A 20,930-nucleotide genomic window follows, 5' to 3' on the forward strand; every position below is an offset into this window, starting at 1 on the left:
GCCACACACTCCAGGCACACGCATGCACTTCTCAACTTGGCTGCTTCCCTTTCGCCCTCCTCCGCGGTCTCGCTTCCCCAACTTCCTCAGACATCACCCAATCACATTTGGTCTTCCGCGAAAATGTCTTGCGCTCTTGGCTTCCCGCTTAAAATGCAAATACATGTTTTGTGAGCCCGGGCGCCCAAGTGTTCGTCTGCTAATCAGAAGAACGCATTTGCCAGAAAGAAATACCTTTCACCCAAACAGAAATAAAAAGTTTACATACTAAAATTATGATCTTGTTTCGTTTCGTCACAAATGTACTTCGTGTGAAATGATAGCTTGAACACAAAGCTGATGTATTCGCAGGGAACCATGACTTATTCTGTTGTACGATTGGCAAGTGATGGAGGTTGGTTGTGCCTTTGCCATTTATCACACATTAAGATGACAGATTTTTCTAAGTGTCAACGCATACCGAACCTATAACTATACATCCACCTACAATGATGTTGATCATAACGTTTACATTTGAAGGTGTTTTCATTATTCCAGAGGGCTCCATTTTTAGTAGTTATTTTATATTGGTCTATTTTTGTTGTACTACTGAATACCAATGTTTGAAATGAATGGGAAAAAAAAGCAGGCAATTTAAAAGCAATGAAATAGATTTTGACACCTTTGTTTTGCCGCCCTTGTTAGCCAGATTGGGGATTGGAAGTAAGCCTCAAGTCATTAGCTTTTGGCATACTCATCTGCAAACTCGGACCGCTCATGAGTGAGCGCCACGTCACTCGGACCACCGACAGAAGGACTGTGAGGCGTTTTCAAACTATTTAGTATTTTTGCTTGTCCTTAACCTGTTTGACCAATGTGACCGATTACGATTATTATTATTATTATTTTTTAATATCCACAGCAATCAGTGGTAAGGGTGTAACGAGGCAGAATTCGGCGACTTGTGCAGCAAAATAAGGACAATCCGTAGTAGTTGGCCGCACTGTTTTTCTTAACGTGATGAGCCAAATACGAAATCAGTTAAATTTCGATCAATGGCCCAGTCCCAGGTTTTGTACTTCTGTGACAAATCAATAACAACGCCACGTCTTTCCGCCCTTCTGACACTATCATCTCCATGAACATCCATGTGCTGACAGCATTCACCAATCCTGACCATCTCAGGAGTGCAGTGCATAAAGCCAAAATTGTCCTTGCAAATTAGGGGAGGGGAATGAAGGCCTGCCCGGAATTGTAGTAAAATGTGGGGCTGGACACAAGAGTTATTGGGAGGGGTGGACACACGTCCATCCATGGACATACACACACATCTCTCTCTGTCTATAGATGCAAAGATAGATAGATAGATCGACACACACACACACACACACACACACACACACACACACACACACACACACACACACACACACACACACACACACACACACACACACACACACACACACCAAAGTGCCAGAATGTGTGTTCGGGTGGGTATATCACAAACAAAATCCCCACCGCGCACACATGTGCACGCACACACATGTACACAGAGAGGGAAGGGCGTGGCAGCTTAGAGCTGGGTTATTTATAGTTGCACTTCCTGAGACAAGTAGACAGAGTGGCGGTGCGAGCGAACAGGATGGAGAGAGAAGGTCAAAGGAGCGAAGTGAGCTGACTTGGCAAAGTAAAACACCAGATTCTCTGTCAGTTTGCAACAAGAGGCTAGAAGCACCCACAGTTGAATTTTCCAGGATAAGAGTCACAATATTGGTTGTAAAAGTTAAGTTACTGTGATTTATTTCTTATAACAATACATTGATCGACAAACCTGAATTGTGTAGATGAGTGATTCCCAACCAGGGTGCCATGACACCCTAGTGTGACATGAGTGCGGATCATTGGGGCCGACAACCGACTGAAACACGGCTTGCCTGTCTCATGTGTTTGTTCGCGGGGCTGAATACAAGCAGGGTTGCTTCCATTAAGCCATTTTAACATTTAAATGAAAACTAATTGACGATAAATGCAGCGGCACAGAGTAAGACTGGCTACCGCGTCGGCCGCACAGTGCAGAGGTGCAGGGTTTGATTCCAGGCCTCGGCCTTCCTGCATGAAGTGTGCATGTTCTTCCCATGCCTACATGAATTTTCTCCGGGTATTCCGGTTTCCTCCCACATTCCAAAGACATCCACGGCTGATCGGTTGAACGCTCTAAATCAGGGGTCCACAACCGCCGGGCCGCGGACAGTCATTTGGTGGGTCAAAAAGGTTGGGGACCTCTGCTCTAAATTGTCCATAGCCGTAATTGTGAGGGCGAATGGTGGTTCGACGATGTATGCCCTGTGTTTGGCCGACTGTCCGAAGACAGCTGGGGTCGGCTCCAGCACGCCCGAGACCCCGTGAGGATAAAGGGATTGGGAAATGGATGGCTGATTAATTAATGGACTGGCGGACCGAAATACACCAAGAGAAGTGATGAGCGAAGCACAGTGAAAATAACATGAGACTCACAATAACAGTTTGGTTCGGCTTGAAAAAAAATGGTGAGCGATGACGGGTGATGAATGGCGAACTGGCAAAATGTTGTAAATTGCCCACCTCTGTTGATAGCAAAACTGTCCAACTTTTTTAAAATCCATTCAATGAAACAATGATATGATATTGAGGGAAGGCGCTCTCTGTAATAGGAGCGTGGAAACATAAGGAGAAAGGAGAAGAGATAAAGGTGACAGTAAAATTGACTGGCTCAAAAGATGAATCAAAGAATGATGGTTGGGTGGTGTTGGTTCACCATTTTAGAGTAGCAGTGAGTGGCCGGCAGCCATTATTATGCTAAATTAACCTGGGAGCTGCTGGCCGCCACTCAAAATGGAGGAAAGCCTGAAAACAGATAAGAGCGAGTTTACCAACACACACGCACGTGCACACGCACGCGCACACACACACACGCACTCGATCATTCACTCACTCGCTCCACTTTCCCTCCCCCACATTTCCTCTGCCCACACTGATTTGTGGCTGTGGAGTGATCAGCCGCATGGCCTTCATTATCATTAGACGCCATTTTCTGCCACAAAGAGAGAGGTGGGGGGGGGGGTCCCCCCCCCCCCCGATACACATACAAAAATGCCTGCCCCCTCATCGCCTCGGTAGCAACCTACCCTGCCTCATCACAAACCCCCCTCACCCGGTCGTCCCCTCCCCCACTGTCTTCAACGGTGGCCGATGCATGCATAAGCCCACCTCCCCCCCAGCACTGACCCCTGCCTGCAGCTTTGGCCCTCCCTCTTTCTCAGGATAAACGGGCCCGTAAGAAAGGAGGAAAAAGAAGGGAGTGGGACTGAAGGCTGAGAGAGAGAGAGGTGGGCTGTCTTTGCATTCCTCAGTCCAATAAAGTTTCCGCCTTCACAATGAAACCACCTTTGAATTTAACATACCGTACAAATATTCTCAACTGCGCTCTTGCACGTGTTCTCCGACGCAAAAAGTTGGCAAGTGCACATGTCACGTGAAGACGCTGGACTGCATGTGCGAGTGTCAGTGTCTGATGAGTCACGTTTATCTCGAAAAACAAAACAGCAGCATTCCAAAGACTGACTGGGTTTTAAACTCATTTCAATGCCCTCCTGTGATGCTTCCAGCATAAAGCATTCACAAATTGTACGTAGCCATTCGACTTTACATTGATCTGATCGAGCGTGTCGAACTTGCTTGACATTCTGCATTTTAGGCAAAAATTAATGATCAAATGCAATGTTATAATTTGCGCCAACTGTCAATGACATCACTGATCGGACGTGCGAAATTAGAACACTGCGGATGGTTCGGTGCTGCTATAGTGTACACGTGAGCCCGGATGCTAATCTATTTTTAGCCTCGTCTCGTGTCGTGGGAGCAGAAAGCGTTGGCGCTGGGAGGCTGAAGCTCCGAAAAAATAAAAGAAATGATTTAAAATACCTCTCACCGTTATACGCTAGGACGAACTAGCGTATTATAAGAACAGTAAAAACACACGTGCCGTAAAGTGTAATGGCGATTGTTATTCGATGACGAATTAAGTTTTCGTAAGCACGCGGTTGTTGTCTGAGCATTATTGGACACAGTATTCTGGCGATGATGGTTCACATTATGTCGCTGCGCTGGTTCCTAGCCGCTGATAGGAATCTATTAAGGCTAGCGGCAATCAGGGCAAACCACCAATGCGCATGTTCCATGAAAAACAAGGGGATTCACCCCCCCCCTCCAAAAATTGCCTAACAGGTGAATCCAGACGTTCAAAGGCCAATCACGCAGGGGTCTACTGAAGGACACACACCGTTGCATAACACTCTGCTTCTGCAATGTGTCAAATTTTACAGATGCAAATCTAACTTTTTTTTCCCACTGACTGCTGTGCAAGTGGCGATCATACGATAAACCGCAGCAAAAAAAAAAAAAAAAAATCAACTAAATCTGATCATGGTTTTAACCCTGTTGATCATAAACCGGCACAAACCGGGACTGGTTGACCACTGAAAAGCCTACATGTCAAACTGTTTTAAGGATGGAGTCCCAGGCATCTGTTGTTCTAAAAGTAACTTCCTCGGATGCTTTCCAAACAAATTAGTGTCATGAAATGGTCAACGATTCATGTGGGACCAACTTTTCCTGTCCTTGTGCGTCCACGTTCATAAATAACCACTAAGGCAGTAATGCCGTTCCTACCTGGACTTTTTGGGCATCTTGGCCTTGGGTGTGGAGTTCTTGACTTTCTTCTCCTTGGGTTCTTTGGGAGTCTTGGGGGTCTTGGGTGTTTTAGGCATTTTGGGGGTCTTGGGCTCTTTGGCCTCAGTGCCCTCAACCTTATCCTTTGGTTTCTTTTTCCGTTTTTTCTTCTCAACAGCTGGGGAAGTTCCATCTCCAATTCCTGGGCCGGCATCCTGCTCACACCCTGTTGAAGTAAGTCCTGACTTGATGTCTTCCTCTACTTTTGTCATGCTCCTTTTTCTTTCCTCTTCTCCATCTTCTACTTTTGTTTTCTTTTTCTTCTTCTTTTTTGGCTTGGTCTCTTGGTCATTGGGCCGTTCCGTGCTGACAGGATGTCTGGCGTCGCCAGTCGGTCTATCGGGAACTATCACGGAGGCATCGGCAGACGGGTCCAACGAGGAATGCTGAAAGGACCAAAGAGAAATGGCAGTTAATCTTAAATGAGTTACCCAAAATAAACAATTGCATTGGTTTCTTTATGTAAAAAAACAAAACAAAAACAGGACATCAAGAAGCAACTCGCCATGATTCAATGCATGTAATGTCACCAGAATGCAAAGCAAATCAAACCTGTTTCAACATAATAATCCAACTTAACCGGCCAAGTATCTACATATGGCACCAAAAGTAACAAAAATTGGCTTTGTTCTATTTCTTTGCAACGGTCCAGTACACGATGAATTGCCCAGAAGCACAACAAAGTCAATCCAATAACCACACTTAAATGGTGGCAAATTTGTATGGGAAATGGATTTGAGGATTTGAACTAAGTACAGTATGTGGGTTGCACCTGTGAAAAATTGGTCAAATCCTCTCAATGGCACACACCCTAGTTTGCTGCTGCCACCGCCTCTTCTTTTGAGGTCCGGTACCCACCCCCACTGTGAGCGTGGTGCTGTCATTGCTTGAATTGAGCCCCGGTACCATTTCCAAACTGAAGGCCAAGTGCCAAATCACGTCATCTCAAGACGACTGCAGTATATGCCCACGACCATAAGAACATCATGCAGGGTGCTTATGTGTTTTTCTTTTGCAGGATTAACCATCCAAAAAAAAAGTAATCGCTGCTCAAAATTACAGAGTTATTGATTAGTAAAACTGTTCTTCCAAAAAACAAACAAAAAAAACAAAGGGTATTTTGAGCCACAAGCAATTCGAATTATTAATAGATCAAAATATACGGAACCCACAAATCCACTATTTATCAAATTAAATACGATGAAATTTTATGACCTGGTTGACTTTAAAATCGCCCAATTAATGTACAAAGCACACAATAACCCGCTCTGCCAAAACATTCAGAAGTTTTTCGAAATTCGAGAAAGCAGCTATGATTTAAGAGGTACCAACTTATTCAAAAAACTCAAAACAAGAACAAACATCAAGCAAAGAAGTGTATCTATCAAAGGTGTTAATCTGTGGAATAATCTCGAAACGGACCTGAAAATGAGTAAATCGCTTGCTGAGTTCAAAAGCAAATTCAAAAAAATAGTACAAACAACCTACATCAATCAGAGTTAAAATGATAAATTCTAAACATTAAATATAATGATAAATCAGAACTAAGTTGATAAATAGAGAAAGGTATATAAATATCCATTATGAATACAGGAGAAAATTGACACAAGAGTGTCAGGGTGTGGAAGTATATAATCCCGATACAAACCAAAAGTTGTAAAAATATCACGGTTAAGGGTAAAGTATGAGCCTTAATGGAGACTTCTTTCTTCTTACTTTTTTCTTTTCTGATTGATATAAAAATGATTTATTAGATATTAACACATAACGGGGTAGGACTAGATAAGTTTTTTACTTCTTCCTACTCCCTTGAACATAATAACTGTGTTGAATGAAGATTGATTTCTTTCTTTTTACTTTTTTTATCTACCTTATTTTCTGTCAAATTATTACTGTATATATGTTTTATGTTCAATAAACAAACAAACAAAGAAGCCTTGCTAGAGTCACACGTGAAGTCAAATGGGTGCTGCTTACTCCCGGCTGCCATAAATTTTCCGCCCCTCTTCGGCAGCAACATTCTATCTAACCTTAGCAAACAAACTGGCTGACACCTCATTTTTCCTTTTTCGCACTCCTGCAATTTCAAGCCGCTTTCCCTCTCAGTACGCCACCTTCTCCTTATTGCTCCAATATATGCTTTCTGTGAAAGGAAACTGGTTACCAGCTGTTGAGAGCCACTCCAGCTGCCTCTCCCCCTCCCTCTCTTCCAATGCTCCCTCCTCCTTTCTTTCTTCTTCCAGCTGCTCAGGGTCCCAGTAGCAGATGGGAAATCAGGCATCATGACACGAATAAATTATCTCCATACTTCAAAAAGTCACAGGGAGGAAGAATCTGTGTGCGTTTGCGAGTATGCATGTCATTCAAGCAGTGGAGATTTTGCTCCTGAGTGTTTGTATGTCATAAAGGGGGGGGGGGGGGTGAGAGCAATAAAACCAACATTGCGTTGTCTAAATACGTTGAAGGGTGTGTGAGCAACAGCAAATTTAACTAGTAAAATGCCAGAGAAGCAGCTCAGCACATACAAACCGCAGCTTGGGTGTGCTTCATATGGAGGATGGGGAGGTGCTATAACTCCCTAGTCCGCTCGCATCAGGCAGAAGCTAATGCACAGAGACATGTCACACCCGAGCACTGCAAGGTCTCACAACACACGAAACACGGCGCACAAACACCTGCTGACACACGTAAATAGAGCCACCTAGACAAAGTGGGGGTGAGAGGGATGAGCAGGGGACAACAGAAATAGAGAAAGGAACAGAGATATTTGGGTTCAATAGCGCTTCCAAGCTGCGTGTTCAAGAAAACCACCTTCGAAAGAGGAGGTGACAAGCTGACTGCGATTTATTTGAATAGAGAGCTTCTTTCAAACAAATGAATCTAGACAACCGGTAGAAATGTTGACACACAGAGAAGAGCATTGCGTTTTAACTCTCGCAGAGGTATAAGAGAGGAAGAAAGGAGTCGATTGGTGGGGGGGGGGGGGGGGGGACCCCCTTTTTCCATCTATCCATCCAACTATAATCTAACTCCAATTTAGCAAAGCTGAAATGTTGGTGTCTGCACAAGCAGTGCACAGTTCCTAAGGGCGGAGAGCCACTGAATCACCTTTCAGGAGGTCTCAAAATATCAAAGTCCCTCTTTTCAGTTCCAGTTAGATCAAGTGCCGGTCGTAATGGTCCATTTTTGTCAGGGATGTTTTGCCCTTAGTAGGGCTACCCAATGCAAAAGAAGTTCCAGGTAAGGAACCGGTTCAAGCACAGCTCCAAGCCTCCGATGATAAAGATCAATTTTGGAAGATGCTTTCCCTCCGTTGGAGAAGAGCTGCTGTGGCCCCCATCTGGAGCTAAGGCTAGGACGTGAGCCTTCATGGAGAGTACCTGCAAGGGCTTGACCGGACATAACTGGAAGATGTAACTTGGGTTTCCCGTCCCATAAACTCGACCACATGTGGGAATGGGGAAAAACACTCCTCCACCTCCCCGGTAAGGCCAATTCAGACATCGAGCCTGGTATTCTAAATCAAAAATCTGATGGTTTTCAGACATCTACACAGCGGTTGCATTTGTGAACGACATTAGTTTTGTGATTGGGTGATCAAGGACGGGAGTGGGAACTTCTGCCTACATATGCAACGGCTTTCCATGTCTGCCTTAGACCACGGAGGGACTGGTTTGCAGTGGACAGCAATGCTTTATGCATGTCACCATTGATGGTTATGCAACCCAAGAAAAATCACAACACAGATCCATCCACTTGTCCGTGCCAAGACCGCTTACCAATCTCAACGGCACTGTGACAAACCATTATGTGCTGGAGATCTTATTGGAAAGGTGAGTTTCAAACACAACTATGGCCAAAGGCATTGATTTCCCACCATAAAGGTGAAGTGATGGCATGTCAGTCCATAGCGCACATAGGACAAACAAGTGACAGAATGGGGACATTATTTGCACCAATGTCTTAAATTGTGTTTTGGGGGCTTTGCTTGACATCACTGATGAATTTATTTTTCAATAGGTCTGTTCATTTCTCCAAAAAAGATGGACATTCGAGAGCTATTTCCTCGAAGATGCAGAGACGGACGGGGTGAGTTCGATGGTACAGCAGCTTGCTGACGGGATTCATGAGCGGGGGAGGGGTGAGATAGGCATGTTATATGTCAACTGGAGTGCCGCACGCAACAGCGCGTGCACGCGCTTGCGATGTAGAAAAAAAAAAAGGTCACGGCAGAGTACGCTGCCAGAGCTGCGACCTTGAGCAGCTGACGAAAGCACATGTGCATTTGGGTGTTGGTGTGTATCGATACGTGTGTGTAATAACTATGATTAGTGAACAGATGGAGCACAGACTACGAGACATACCGTAATCGCAAGTGACTGACCGGTCTGTGTGTGCATGCAGACTGCAGTGCTTGTGTGTTTTTCAAACAAGTGCATCATACGAATCACTAATAGCTGTGTGCAACTAGAGTGTAGCAAACACGCACACACGGTAAAAGGATTCCACCACCAGGCTACATCCTATATCCCTAGGCACATTTGCCATTTCATTCCAGACCTCACCGTGGTGTGTGTGTGTGTATGTGTGGACATCTGTGTGACTGTGTTGATTGGAAGCCGTGGGTGCTGCAGGCAGCTGGACTTGGGATGGCGAATGCAGTACGCAGAGGTGAGAAGCAGTGTTCACCAGCCAAACTAGCATCTAGGTCAGGAGAGCTGGATAAATTGAGTGTGACAACTTAAATGTCAACCACAAAACACAGGTCAAAAAGGCTAGAGGTAGGGCGGGTGATGGTATGGGAAAAGTGGAAAGCAGTATGAATGAGAATGCAGAGGGAAGCGGATTGGATCTCGGCATGCGAGACCACAGGGCTGCCATTGTGTGTGAATGGGTCTGTGGAGAAAGGAGGCTTTGAGCGACTAAACAAGCTAACGGAACAAGAGGGCACTACGAGCAGCAGCGGCATTGGTGCATTAATCACGACCAGAAAACATGGATGTCATCAGTGAACACTGCAACCACACTGCCATCGGCTCGTCAGGCGTCGTTGCATTCTACTCTGTAAGGTGTGCCCAAGGCTTGCTGGTAAACTGATCATTTGAATCAGGTGTAATGGAGGAGGGAAACATGGAAAACAGGCTGGATAACCGCTCTCCAGGACTTGGGTAACCCTCTCCTATGGAATCGAGCTTGGATGGCATCTCCAGAGGTCCTTGCTTGCCCCCTCCCCCCTTCCCCCACATCCTTCCTCTTAAGAGGCGGTCATGGGCTTCTTTTCTTCCTCACCCTCTCATTCTTAAACTATCTCTCTGAACATCTGGCCACACAACAATGATGAAAAGAAATAAATAAGACTGGGAAAGAGACCCGCAGAGAGAGCGGAAAGAGAGGAGACAGGGAGGAGGTAGAGACAGGAAGGGAGGTTTCCTCTAAAGAGGCGAGGGTGAAGAGGGAGCAAGGGGGAGGAGCAATTATGTGGCTTGTGCGTGCGTGTTGGGAAAAAAAAAAAATCAATTTCTCCCACATACATAGAAGCCCAACCACAGATGGCCGAGTGCGGACACAAAAGAGGCAGAAAGACACACCAATATGAAGAAATAAATACACTGAAGAGTGCCCAGTGTGCCGCTGTGTTCGCAAATGTCATGTACTAAGTACACAAACATGACAAAGTTTCCTTGCACTCCAGACACAGAACCCCCCCCCCCCACCCCCCCACCCCAAAAAAACAAAACATTGACTAAGCAATGAAAGCATTTGGCTAAGACTCACCTGTATATTAGGCACTTTCTGTGGGGTGGTAGGGGGTGAGGAAAGTGGATGGGAGGCAGAAGGTGGCGGTGTCCAATGGTGGGAAGACTGGCTGGGGGGAGGGGGCGTGCTCTGCACAGGGTAGGGGGACAGGTGAGTGTGCTGCGTCTGAACGTTTTGGGTGGGCGGCAATAAACCGTGGTTCAGGGGCAGGGCTCCGTGCTGACTAACAGATGGACCTTGGAAACCGCCAGGAGAAGGCTGCATGGGCTGGCCACTTCTAGAGGCTTGTTGCTGGGAATGGAGGAGATGCTGATCTCCCCCTTGGCTGACTGGTGCCTCATGATGTCCTAAAAACAGAGGCAGGACAATCAGTGAAGCCCAACGTTACCGTAGCACAACGTGGAAAGAAACAGTGTTGGGAGAGACAACCAGATATCGACAGAGCCTTTTAAAAAAAAAATCCTGAAGAAGGTACTGACAGTGAATGATTTTGTTTACCTTGTTGTGTCTGGAGCGGAGGCCGATTTGGGACAATTTGAGGACAACGCTGCGGTCCCATGCCAGAGTACATCTGTCCTGCATTGGAGGCTATACTGTGGGTCGGCTGGTGTTGGTGTGCAGCAGACAGTGACGTTTGGGGAGGTCTCTGAGGATGTGCGATAGAATTTGGTGGAGACTGCAGGGCTGTGTACCCCGTCACCTCTGTGGGAACAACGAGTCCTGCACTCGGGGGCCTGACCTGTTGGGGAGGGGGGGTGGGGGTTCCCAAAACCCGCATGGGGGACATTGATGAGGGAGAGGGGTAGGATCCCTGAGCTGGGGGTGCAAGATGGGACTGGGGTTGATTGGGGGGCTGGGAGTGGCTAAGGGGGTGCATAGGCTGGCCCTGTTGCCCGGCCGGCTGTGGCTGCAGTGGGACAGAATGTGTCTGGTGGGATGGCCCGGGAGGGTATCGCTGTCCGGGTTGCCCAGAAGCTGCGCCTGATCCCTGGTTAAACCTTTGGCCGAGCTGCCCGGGTCCCAGAGCAGGGCTGGCGTTGCTGCTGACAGCGGCATTCGCACCCTGGCCAACTCCAGAACCCATGGCACCATACTGGGCCTGATAACTAGGGTATTGCCCACCCCCAAACCCAGCCATACCTTGCTGATGTTGATGGGGATGCGCGGGCTGTCGTGAGGGAGAATGTGGGAATCTTGGTGCGTGGCTCATATTGGGGTAACCTTGGCTTTGGGGCTGTGGGTGTCTTATTTGACCCCCCACCATTCCAACATGTCCCATGTAGTGAGACGGGTCTTGAGTTGGTTGGTGAGCCATGCTCTGCGCTGGGTAATGTTGGTTTATGAGAGATGCGTTGGATGTGGGTTGGCCCTGCATGCCGCCGTAGCTGCTTTGAGACATTTGGAACGCCCCAATCTGGTTGGGGCCACTCCCTGCTTGGGCTGCTGGCTGTTGATATGGTGATCTGCTTTGATGCTGTTGTCCCCAAACACCAGCGCCACCCCCAGAATCACCTGGGTAACCATGATGGGTATTACTTGAGTTAGCGGGGTTGTTGTGGTAGTGGGAAGCCATGCCATTCATAGTTGCGTTGACATTTGGTGGCCCCTGGCTCGGACCATTCTGAGACATCATTCTTCCTGCGGGAGCGCCGGCCTGTTCATAGCCTGCGTAGGAGCTGTGGTCGTACATTTGGCCCAATTTAGGCTGTGCTGGTCCAGTACCGAGGAGCATCCCCTGGTGGTAAGCCCTGTTTCCCTGGTGTTCATGGTTGAGCGGGGGATTAGTCTGTCGGGGTAGAGTGCTGGATTGGCCTGGCGTTGGCTGCTGAGGAAAGCAGTCTCCTAAACCATCCAACCCATCGGAGAACAGCCCTGCATCATCCCCAAATAAACTCAACATCCCTGGGTCCGCCATGCCGGGTTGGGCCCCCACAGAAGGGATGTGTTTGTGCAGGAAAGCCCTTTGCAGCCAACTGCTATCTTGCTATTCCATGGTCCTCTTGAAAGGTTCCTGACAAGAAATAGAGAGGAGGGCGGGGGGCACAATTTTAGGGAAAGATAGCACTAGCCAATGTGCAGTAAATGCAAACACAGAGCACATGGTTGCTGAATAACTAAACTGAAGCCTACACCTTAGGAGCGGAACGGTTCACTAAATCCGCAGTTTGGTTTGTATCTCAGTTTTGCGGTCATAGTTTTTCATTCGGTGCACTCGGACTTTTGTTCAGTAAAAGGTGAAAACAAAAAATGAACATGAAGGATTGAATTATTCAACGTTCTTTTTGTTGTTACATATCTTTATTAATCAGAAATGTATCTTTGCTCTTCTATCCGTCCGAGCGGCACAAAGTGATTGGCGAAAAAATTAAATGCTCTTCCGATGCATGGCAAAGGTGACATTGACGGGAGTTGGCTACAAGTCATAAGAAAGTCTCCAGTCATAGTCTTCAAGTTTCAGGCAAGTGTCAATTAAGTTACTGTGTGAAAAAGAAATCAAACAAGTTACCAAAAAAAGAAAGTTATTTTGTTCAGGCAAGACGAGATAGAGACAGTCGGACAGAGAGAGACAACCAGATACACAGATAGATGGACAGAATGATGGAAAGATAGCCTAGCAAGCTAGCTAGCTAGTTCTGGGGCACACCACATACGGTGAGAAGTCGGGCCAAAACATTGATTATTCCCGATTTGAGATCGGACCGGCCCAAAGGTCCATCCAAATGGTCAAGATCAGTCTGAACACACTACACATAGCAAGAATATCTGTTAAGATGATCATTTTGAGCCATTAGTGGATTGGAACCAGGCTTTAGTCCATCAGCCTTGTTCTTCACCATTTTCAGTCTACTTTGGCACACTCCAAGTCCTATCTGGCAATGTTCACACCAACATGTGGACAGTTTGGCAACGGCGCCCAGCTGTCACCGTCAAAGGAATTAGGTGACCGGTCAGTGTGCCGCATTAGATGCGAAAGCTCATCAAATGATGAGAGGCCTTCAACAGACCACCTTCTCCTCACTGTCAGACAATCATCCGGACACACGCGTTGAGGAGTCAAGAGCAGTACGATGCCATCCTGGGTCAGTGACTATGACCCCCGGGGTTCCGGTTACCGCTTAGGCAAGGGTTGCTGTGAATTGGGAATTTCTCCATTGCGAGACTAATAAAGGTTTTCTTAACTTCGGGTGGCCCGACGGTGGCCCCGGGCCACTATTAGTGTAGAATATGAGCTTGATTTTCAGTTAACCAATTAATTTGAGAGGAGGGGAGTGACAGATCAACAGTACAGGTAAATTGACATCCAGCAGTCAAATGAATGTCTCATATGTCTGAAATTTGGTCAACACTGCTTTTTCTTGCAGAGTCTACCAACAGCTTTCATGTGTGTTACTGAAAACATCTGGACTGACGCGAGTGGTAGGACACTCTCGAGTTAAGCGTGGACCTAAATGGTGCGCCTGAAACATTTTGTTGCAGACCATTTAATCATCTTAAATAAGAGGGAATTTATGAATATTTTTTTGCAGATGCCCAGTTCAAAGCTTGACTTTGCAGTGGGGCTACCAAGATTGGTCGACGTGTCATGACTCTGTCAATGACCAGACCCTTCAACAGCTAATTTAATAGCGCCTATTTTGTTATTTTTGGGGACGCTTTGTTTTTCCTCGCCAAATTGCCGCATCGCCTGCTGCTGTGGCTGGCTGTCGCAGTAGAATTTCATAGAAATTCTCACTCATGTTTCGAGAGATTAAAAAATGTCCTGCTATGCACAGCTTGAAGTATAAAATGTTGATTATTTAAAAATTAAAACAAATAGGCCATTCATTAATCTGATTTTTTGTCTTCTGTATCTTTAACCCAGCAAACAAAGACCTCATTGTCAATAAAATATTCAGTTGGACACCCAAATACAGTCGAACCTGGAATTTAGCGCGTCTGTCAGGTCCGCATGTTGAAATTACATCATTGCATCAACCGCACCTCTCCGCGGCGGTGTCCACATTTTCCGCACCGGGCAGGTCCTGTACCTCCAAAATGTTAGAACCCACGCAGATGGTCCACGTGAAAACACATGGCAGAAGAGAAAACGCTGTTGGAAACTACGTGTATTCCATTTCCTGATTCTTTTATTTTGATGATGCATGTACACTGCTCACCCCAAACTGTTTTTATATTTTTGTTCTTGATTGTGAAGTGTCCTTGAGTGTTTTGAAAGGCACTCAGAAATAAAATGTATTTTTATTGTTATTATTGGGGGCGGGGGGGGGGGGGGGGGTTCAATTGTTTTCTACCTATGTTGTGAAGAGCTGTTCATATGCCATAAATGCTCTTCGCTGCCTCCTAGGTTCTGGGAGAATATTGACAAAAGCCACAGTATAAAAAGACCGCAAGAGTTGTGTTGGCCTATTCCGCACGTCTCATTTCCAGGTGGAACATAAACACTGACTGAAATACTGTCATTTCAGTGCCATCACAGTGAATAGTTCAGTGAATTTAATATGGTGCATACTCAAAAAATATCTAGCTAAACACATTTGATTTCGTGAACTCTATTTTTTTTTCTCTTTAGAGAAGAATGTTGAGTTGTGAAGGTGTGGCAATTCAACACTCCCATCAACAAATGTGAGATGCTCAAATACTACAATTGTATTACTTGCTAAACTTTTGGAAAGATAGGTATGTATTTGTTCTGATAAATTCAACCTGCTCAAAATCAATGAAGGGTTCACGTATGCACCGCATTTCCTTAGCCGTGAGGAAACAGCAGGGCATTGCAGGCGCGCCTGCGCAGTTGTCAGTTTGGCAACTAAACTGCATGTGGCCTCCGGGTAGTACGGCAGGAAATCTCTGCCATGTCAACAGCACCACGTTTCCTCGGCGACAGGAACGGACAAACAAAACAAGTGCAGTAGACAGCATAAAACCTAACTAGAGAGACAAAGTCGTGACTGATCGGCCACTTCCTCTGGTGAACACGTGCACAAGCATCCACCAACGTCCCATTACCGCTTGGGGCTGAACCGCTCTAATTTGTACCTTTGCTCCCAAATGGGGGGCATCAGGTAGTAGCTGGCTAGCTGCGTGTGTGTAATTATGTTCAAGTGAGGGGACACGAGCCCGTGTGCTTCAAGCTGGGATTTAAGACCTGGAAGGAAGGAAAAGAGAAAAGGAAGAGGCCTAGCGGGGTGGGTTCAAGAGAGAAGAGAAGCAGCGAGGCAGGGCAAAATCTGCTTATTTTACACACGGCTGCCTCGTTAATGGACAGTGTGCGTGCGTGCGCTTCGAGTGTGTGTGTGTGTGTGGGGGGGGGGGGGGTCGAGGGGGAGACCGGGAAAGGGCTGCGTTTATTTCAACTGTTCCCTTGTCATGAGGGCGGAAACACCATGGTCTGATCCTCGAGGCAGACGCGCACGCATGCGAGTGTCGGATCAAGTAGGTCTTGGTAGGTGTGCACGCGGTGGTGTATTCGTCAATGACATGAAACATCTCACAAGTATGGACATTTTGGAACATGAACTCCGCAGATGTCAATCGGCTTCGGCATTATTATTATCCTTCCATCCATTTTCTGAACCGCTTTATCCTCAACAAGGGTCGCGGGGCGTGCTGGAGCCTATCTCGGCCTTCTTTGGGCAGTAGGCAGAGGACACCCTGAACCGGTTGCCAGCCAATAGCATTCTCTTACGCAAGTAGCAATTCAACAGTGTTTCACTGCCTCATTTAAATTTGGGGTCATTAGGTTACAATAGGCCGTACAGAGCATCCCACAATGCACCGCCCAAGCATCCCACAATCAAGCATCAAGCATCCCACAATGCACCGCCCCAAACATAATGCGATGATGGCAAGGGAGAAAACACTCATTTGAGGAAGTGCTACACTTTGACAGCGGTAGACAGTGGTTATTTCGAAGCAGGGTGCCACATCCAGAACGGAGCAGGGGGCGGGGGGGGGGGCTACCAAAGGAAAAACAAAAAGGTTTGGTGCCGCCATTCGGGCGGACAGCTCCTCCGGGCTGCGGGTCGCTCTCCGGCGCAAGCGGGGAGGCCAAGAGCGAGCGCTGCTCGTAGTGATGGGTCCGGCGTATCGAGACACCGCCGCGTATGGCGAATTAATAAGAGCGACGAATGCGTGTTGGTGCACATATCGCTTGGAGAAAGAGTCACATGACCGCTACAGCCGCCGGACCGCTAAGTGAGACGTCAAACTTTATAGGGAAGAGCATCTGTTGTGTCCCCGCCTAATGAATCACACATCCACACTTCAAGTGAGTGTGAAAGAAGAAATTCCATCTTGTGGGACCGATTTGATCACAAATCGCCAATTGAGATATTTCTTTTCCACGTTAGTGTCACTTTCTGTGCCTTCTACAGAATGCTCGTCGCCAGAGTCTAAAGTACAACGGTCGGAAGTGGACGGGGTGGGTTCTATCCCCGGATGAAGTGTACGCAATTGAGTTTATGGTGACACGTTTCATTTACGGAATTATTTTAGCCGCCGCCTCATCTCCATCCCCTCTTCGGTCCCACGCTCGCAGCGCTTGGGTGTGGGATTCCTCGCGAGCCTTCTGACAAGCACCGCTGCTCTTACACGGTCCAAGCGAGGCTGGCCTGCCCCGGCGGAGTTCTATTCCCGATCCCTACAGGATATCCAACGAAAGTTTGAAACCGCACTGCTATGTCTGAATCATGCCAACCATAAACAGAGTGGATTTGTGTGTGTGTGTAAAGTGGTCTACACTGTTTCAATCTGAATACGATTGTGTGCTGCTCCCCTTGTAATTTTTTTTTCTTCTTACTGACAGCCCTAAAATATTGGTGACAAACTGTAATTTGGCAATGACCGAAGAGCAGTTAAAATAATGATACAGCTCTGATCGTTATGGAAATTATTTGCACTGACTGAGCTGGACAAGAGCTGGGTCGACCACTGCCTGCATGCCAAAAGCCAGCGAACTCCTTGACTCCTTTTCAGAGCACCGCGAGATCCGCGCACAGGCTCCACCTGCCCTACAGACAGATTTACTTTTTGAGGGTAATCAAAAAGCTCTATTTGCTGACCCATAGAAAATCGACAACGTGCGTTCACGTGTGCTCTTGAGGCGTGTGTGCGTGTGTGTGTCGAGCCGGTGCAGCCTTTACGGGCCTTGCCAGCATCTCAACTTAATAGGGCATTAATTCATAGCAAAGTGCACTTAAATTTGAATCGGCAGTACGCATCGCTCAAGTTGAGAAATTGCGATACAAAGCGGACACCATTCCGGTACAGTTTTGTCTCTCTCAGTACTGTCGTTTATGGTAAGATGCTTTGATACGAAGGTTTGAAAGCTCAGGGAAGAGGAAGAACAACAGGATGACAAACGTCTAAATTGGGACAGGGGAAGGTCCGATTCAAAGAAATGCACGCACGCATGTGGAGTCAGAGATGTACATGACATGTCTTGCCTGTCGCAGGCAAGCACAAAACCCGCACGCGAAAGCTCTTAATGCCAGCCACTCTTCTAGGCACGGCATTCGGTCCAGAAGGTCTTCCCTGCAGGAGAAGGCTGGTGATTGTGGGGGATGGTGATAAAGGGAGAGATGACAGAAACAGGAATGACACTCAGTTCTGAATGTCACTGTGGTGCTCGAGACCCCCACTAACCTTTTGGTTGGAAATGAGAGGACGGGCATGTGAGCAAGATGGAGATATGATCATCATAAGAATGAGGGGGGTGGGACATAAAAGAAAGCACATGGGCAGTGACAGAAGGACTGAGTGGGTGGGTGGGATGGGGAGCGATAGATGACGGGATGAAAGTGATGGAGGAAAACAACGGCCCTGCTTCTCATCTCTGCCACTGGGGCGGTCAACCTCTCTGCATGACCACAACAGACAAAATGGCCGCACCAATCGGCACCTCAAACAGTTGCGCGAAAGGCAATCATCCGTCCAACCTCTGAACAGCTTCTCTTCACGAGGACGGTGGGCGTGCTGTAGCTACTACCCCCGAGAGGCGGGGTAACCCAAACTCGCTGCCGGCAAATCGAAGACAAACAACCATTCACACTTATGACAAACATTCAAACACACAAATACAAAAGGAGAGCGTACAAAAGGACGCCCGGACACTCAGGCGGAACTCGAATCAGCAAACCCGACCGACTTCTGAGATCCTTGATTTTCAGCATTAGCATACACAGGTTATTCTATGCGTTTGATGTAAAGCGATACATGCTAACATATTATAGCATCTACTATGGATTATATTGGCATTAGTCAGTGAACTCGTGTTTATCAACAACTAAAAAACTGTTTTTGAGTGCCCGTGGTTGATATCGAACAGCACAGCACACGTTTAATCTTTGAGGGCACTCTTCACGGTTGACCTACGGGGCACAGTAAATTGGTCTTTTTAGCTATGTAGGTCACACTGTTTTGCATTCATTTTCTTGCAAAGACTAATTCAATTGCTTGTGATTTTGGTGATCAAAATTGGGTACACTCTGCTTTAACGCGGTTCCAGCGATTGATTATTGAATTAGGAGCAAAACTGCAACAAGTTTAGGAGGCAGGAATAGCCCGACAAAGCTTGCTGCTAAACTTGCTAATTGCGTGCTGCTGCAGCGTCTGCGCTTGATCCTGCAGGTAATATCAGCAGCACAGAGATTTTTGGTGAGGTCTCCACCGTTCCATCAGCAAAAGACAAATGAAACAAGATTCTCAATTTTGCAAGTCTTTGTGTTTTGATGAGGCTCAGAACAAAAACTTATATTTATTAACGTCAATAGAAACAAAGTCGAAAAGTGACACGATAAAATCTTTCCTATCATCTTTGCGATAGACATTGTCATATCGCCCAGCTCTAGTCGTTATCAACAAATATTATTTGATTGGGGTTTTTCCTATTCAAAAGAAGGACCAAGAAACGAAAAGGCTGCAATTAGGCAAGTTTATCTAAAAAGATTTCACCTATCCAGACGTCAACACACTCGAACAACTTAATACATCCAAAAATATTGCCAAACTAGTGGCGTGACCGTCCTCATTTCCGACTCCATCATGGCAGCATTATGGTCCAATGTGGCGAACATTGGCTACCACACTTTCGACCAAGTTCTTATGCTATTCACGGCAAAATAACACGAGTTAATGAGTTGCCTGTCACGCCAAAATAACCACTACGTATAATTAATTACTATAAATAATTAGATCCAAGTGATATCAAGGTGCACCTGATACTATATATATATATATATATATATACTTGAGACAAAATACAGAAAATTGTTTCTTTTCCATGTCTTCTCAATGTGACTAAGGCCAGATTTTTGCAAGCAAGACTCCAAGGTTAAGAGCACAACTTTGATGAGCAGCGATAGCATATGCAAATATAGGAGATGGTCAACTCTTTCTCAGTTTCTTTTTAGCTCAACATAAACCAAAGCAATCCTAGTTTGAAAGGGTCTCCATTCAAGCCACACGCACAAAAAAAAAAAAAAGACAAACGGGAGAAAGAGCCATGGTGGTGAACATCTGTTGTGTGTATGTGTGTGTGGTCGGGGCCTCTTATCTCTCCCTCTGTGGCCGCTAAACATGACGAGCTGCCATCTTGGCTCACAGACACAAGGTAGTGGGGGTAGCGGCTCCAAGCTCGATGGCAGACAGGAGGCGGAAAAACAACCATGCGGCATATTTTCAACGACTGTGTCAGGCTAGGAGAACACTATTTTGGCGTTTTATTTCAGAGAAGAATTTGTTTCTGTGATACCGTTTTTGTGTGGGTTTTTTTCAGCATAAGGCAAAGTTACGCGAGCGCCAGGGTGACCATTACGCAAGTTGGGTGATTACAGAACATAATGGAAAAAGAGGGTAGGGTCGCCTAAGCGGCACCCGAAATAAAGCGCTGTCGCAAAAATCTTCAACAAAATGCGCTTAAGACAAAATAGTTGAATCGGTTACACCAACGGCAGAGGAGCACTGTCGGCAGGTGTTTGGAGCCGCAGTTTGCTCCCGTTCACGTCGAGTAACAAGTGTATGGGTACTGATAGCCAAACTTGGTCGACGGGTTGAATTTAACATCATAAAAGTTATTCACAGCGAAAGCCAAAACACAAAAATGCAACTTGAATATCAATAGGCAACCATGGTTCGCTGAACTCACCCAAAGTAAGCTAAATGCGAATGGAAGTTAACTTTACTTGCTCAAGAGCGAAGCATCCTCTGATAAGCGCCCCGAGCAGGTTCGAAACTAGCTCAGGGGCTAATAAGTACACAATGAAGATGAGGGCAGGCTAACACGTTAGCTGAACTTGTGTGTCCTAGCACTGGGCTAACCTCCAGCGGCTAGCGAGGCTAATTAGCCTATCAGTGGCGTTTCGCACGTCGTTCCCAACAGAGGAAGGAACACCGTTTGGGCTATTATTTCTGTGGAAAAAAAACCG

The 20,930-nt window shown here is 46.6% G+C and overlaps 1 protein-coding gene across 5 annotated transcripts in view; it reads right to left on the reverse strand.

The window, feature by feature from the left end:
- The window catches only part of chd7 (chromodomain helicase DNA binding protein 7), a 48,334-nt gene that overhangs the window by 26,125 nt on the left and 1,279 nt on the right, over nucleotides 1–20,930 (reverse strand). For 4 of the 5 annotated variants that reach the window (XM_086128343.1, XM_086128338.1, XM_086128342.1 and 1 more), the window contains exons 2-4: nucleotides 11,005–12,517; nucleotides 10,525–10,853; nucleotides 4,690–5,135 (exon numbers count right to left, since the gene is read on the reverse strand). In XM_086128343.1, coding sequence (XP_085984469.1) covers nucleotides 4,690–5,135; nucleotides 10,525–10,853; nucleotides 11,005–12,421 — 2,192 coding nt within the window. In that variant the 5' untranslated portion in view covers nucleotides 12,422–12,517. Of the gene's footprint in view, nucleotides 1–4,689; nucleotides 5,136–10,524; nucleotides 10,854–11,004; nucleotides 12,518–20,650; nucleotides 20,737–20,930 lie in introns of those variants that run through there. The other variant, XM_086128339.1, reaches the window with a different exon arrangement.

Source organism: Hippocampus guttulatus, chromosome 14 (genome assembly GCF_054856545.1).
Source record: "Hippocampus guttulatus isolate MCC_2025c chromosome 14, RoL_Hgut_1.0, whole genome shotgun sequence".
Classification (NCBI taxonomy): Eukaryota; Metazoa; Chordata; class Actinopteri; order Syngnathiformes; family Syngnathidae; genus Hippocampus; species Hippocampus guttulatus.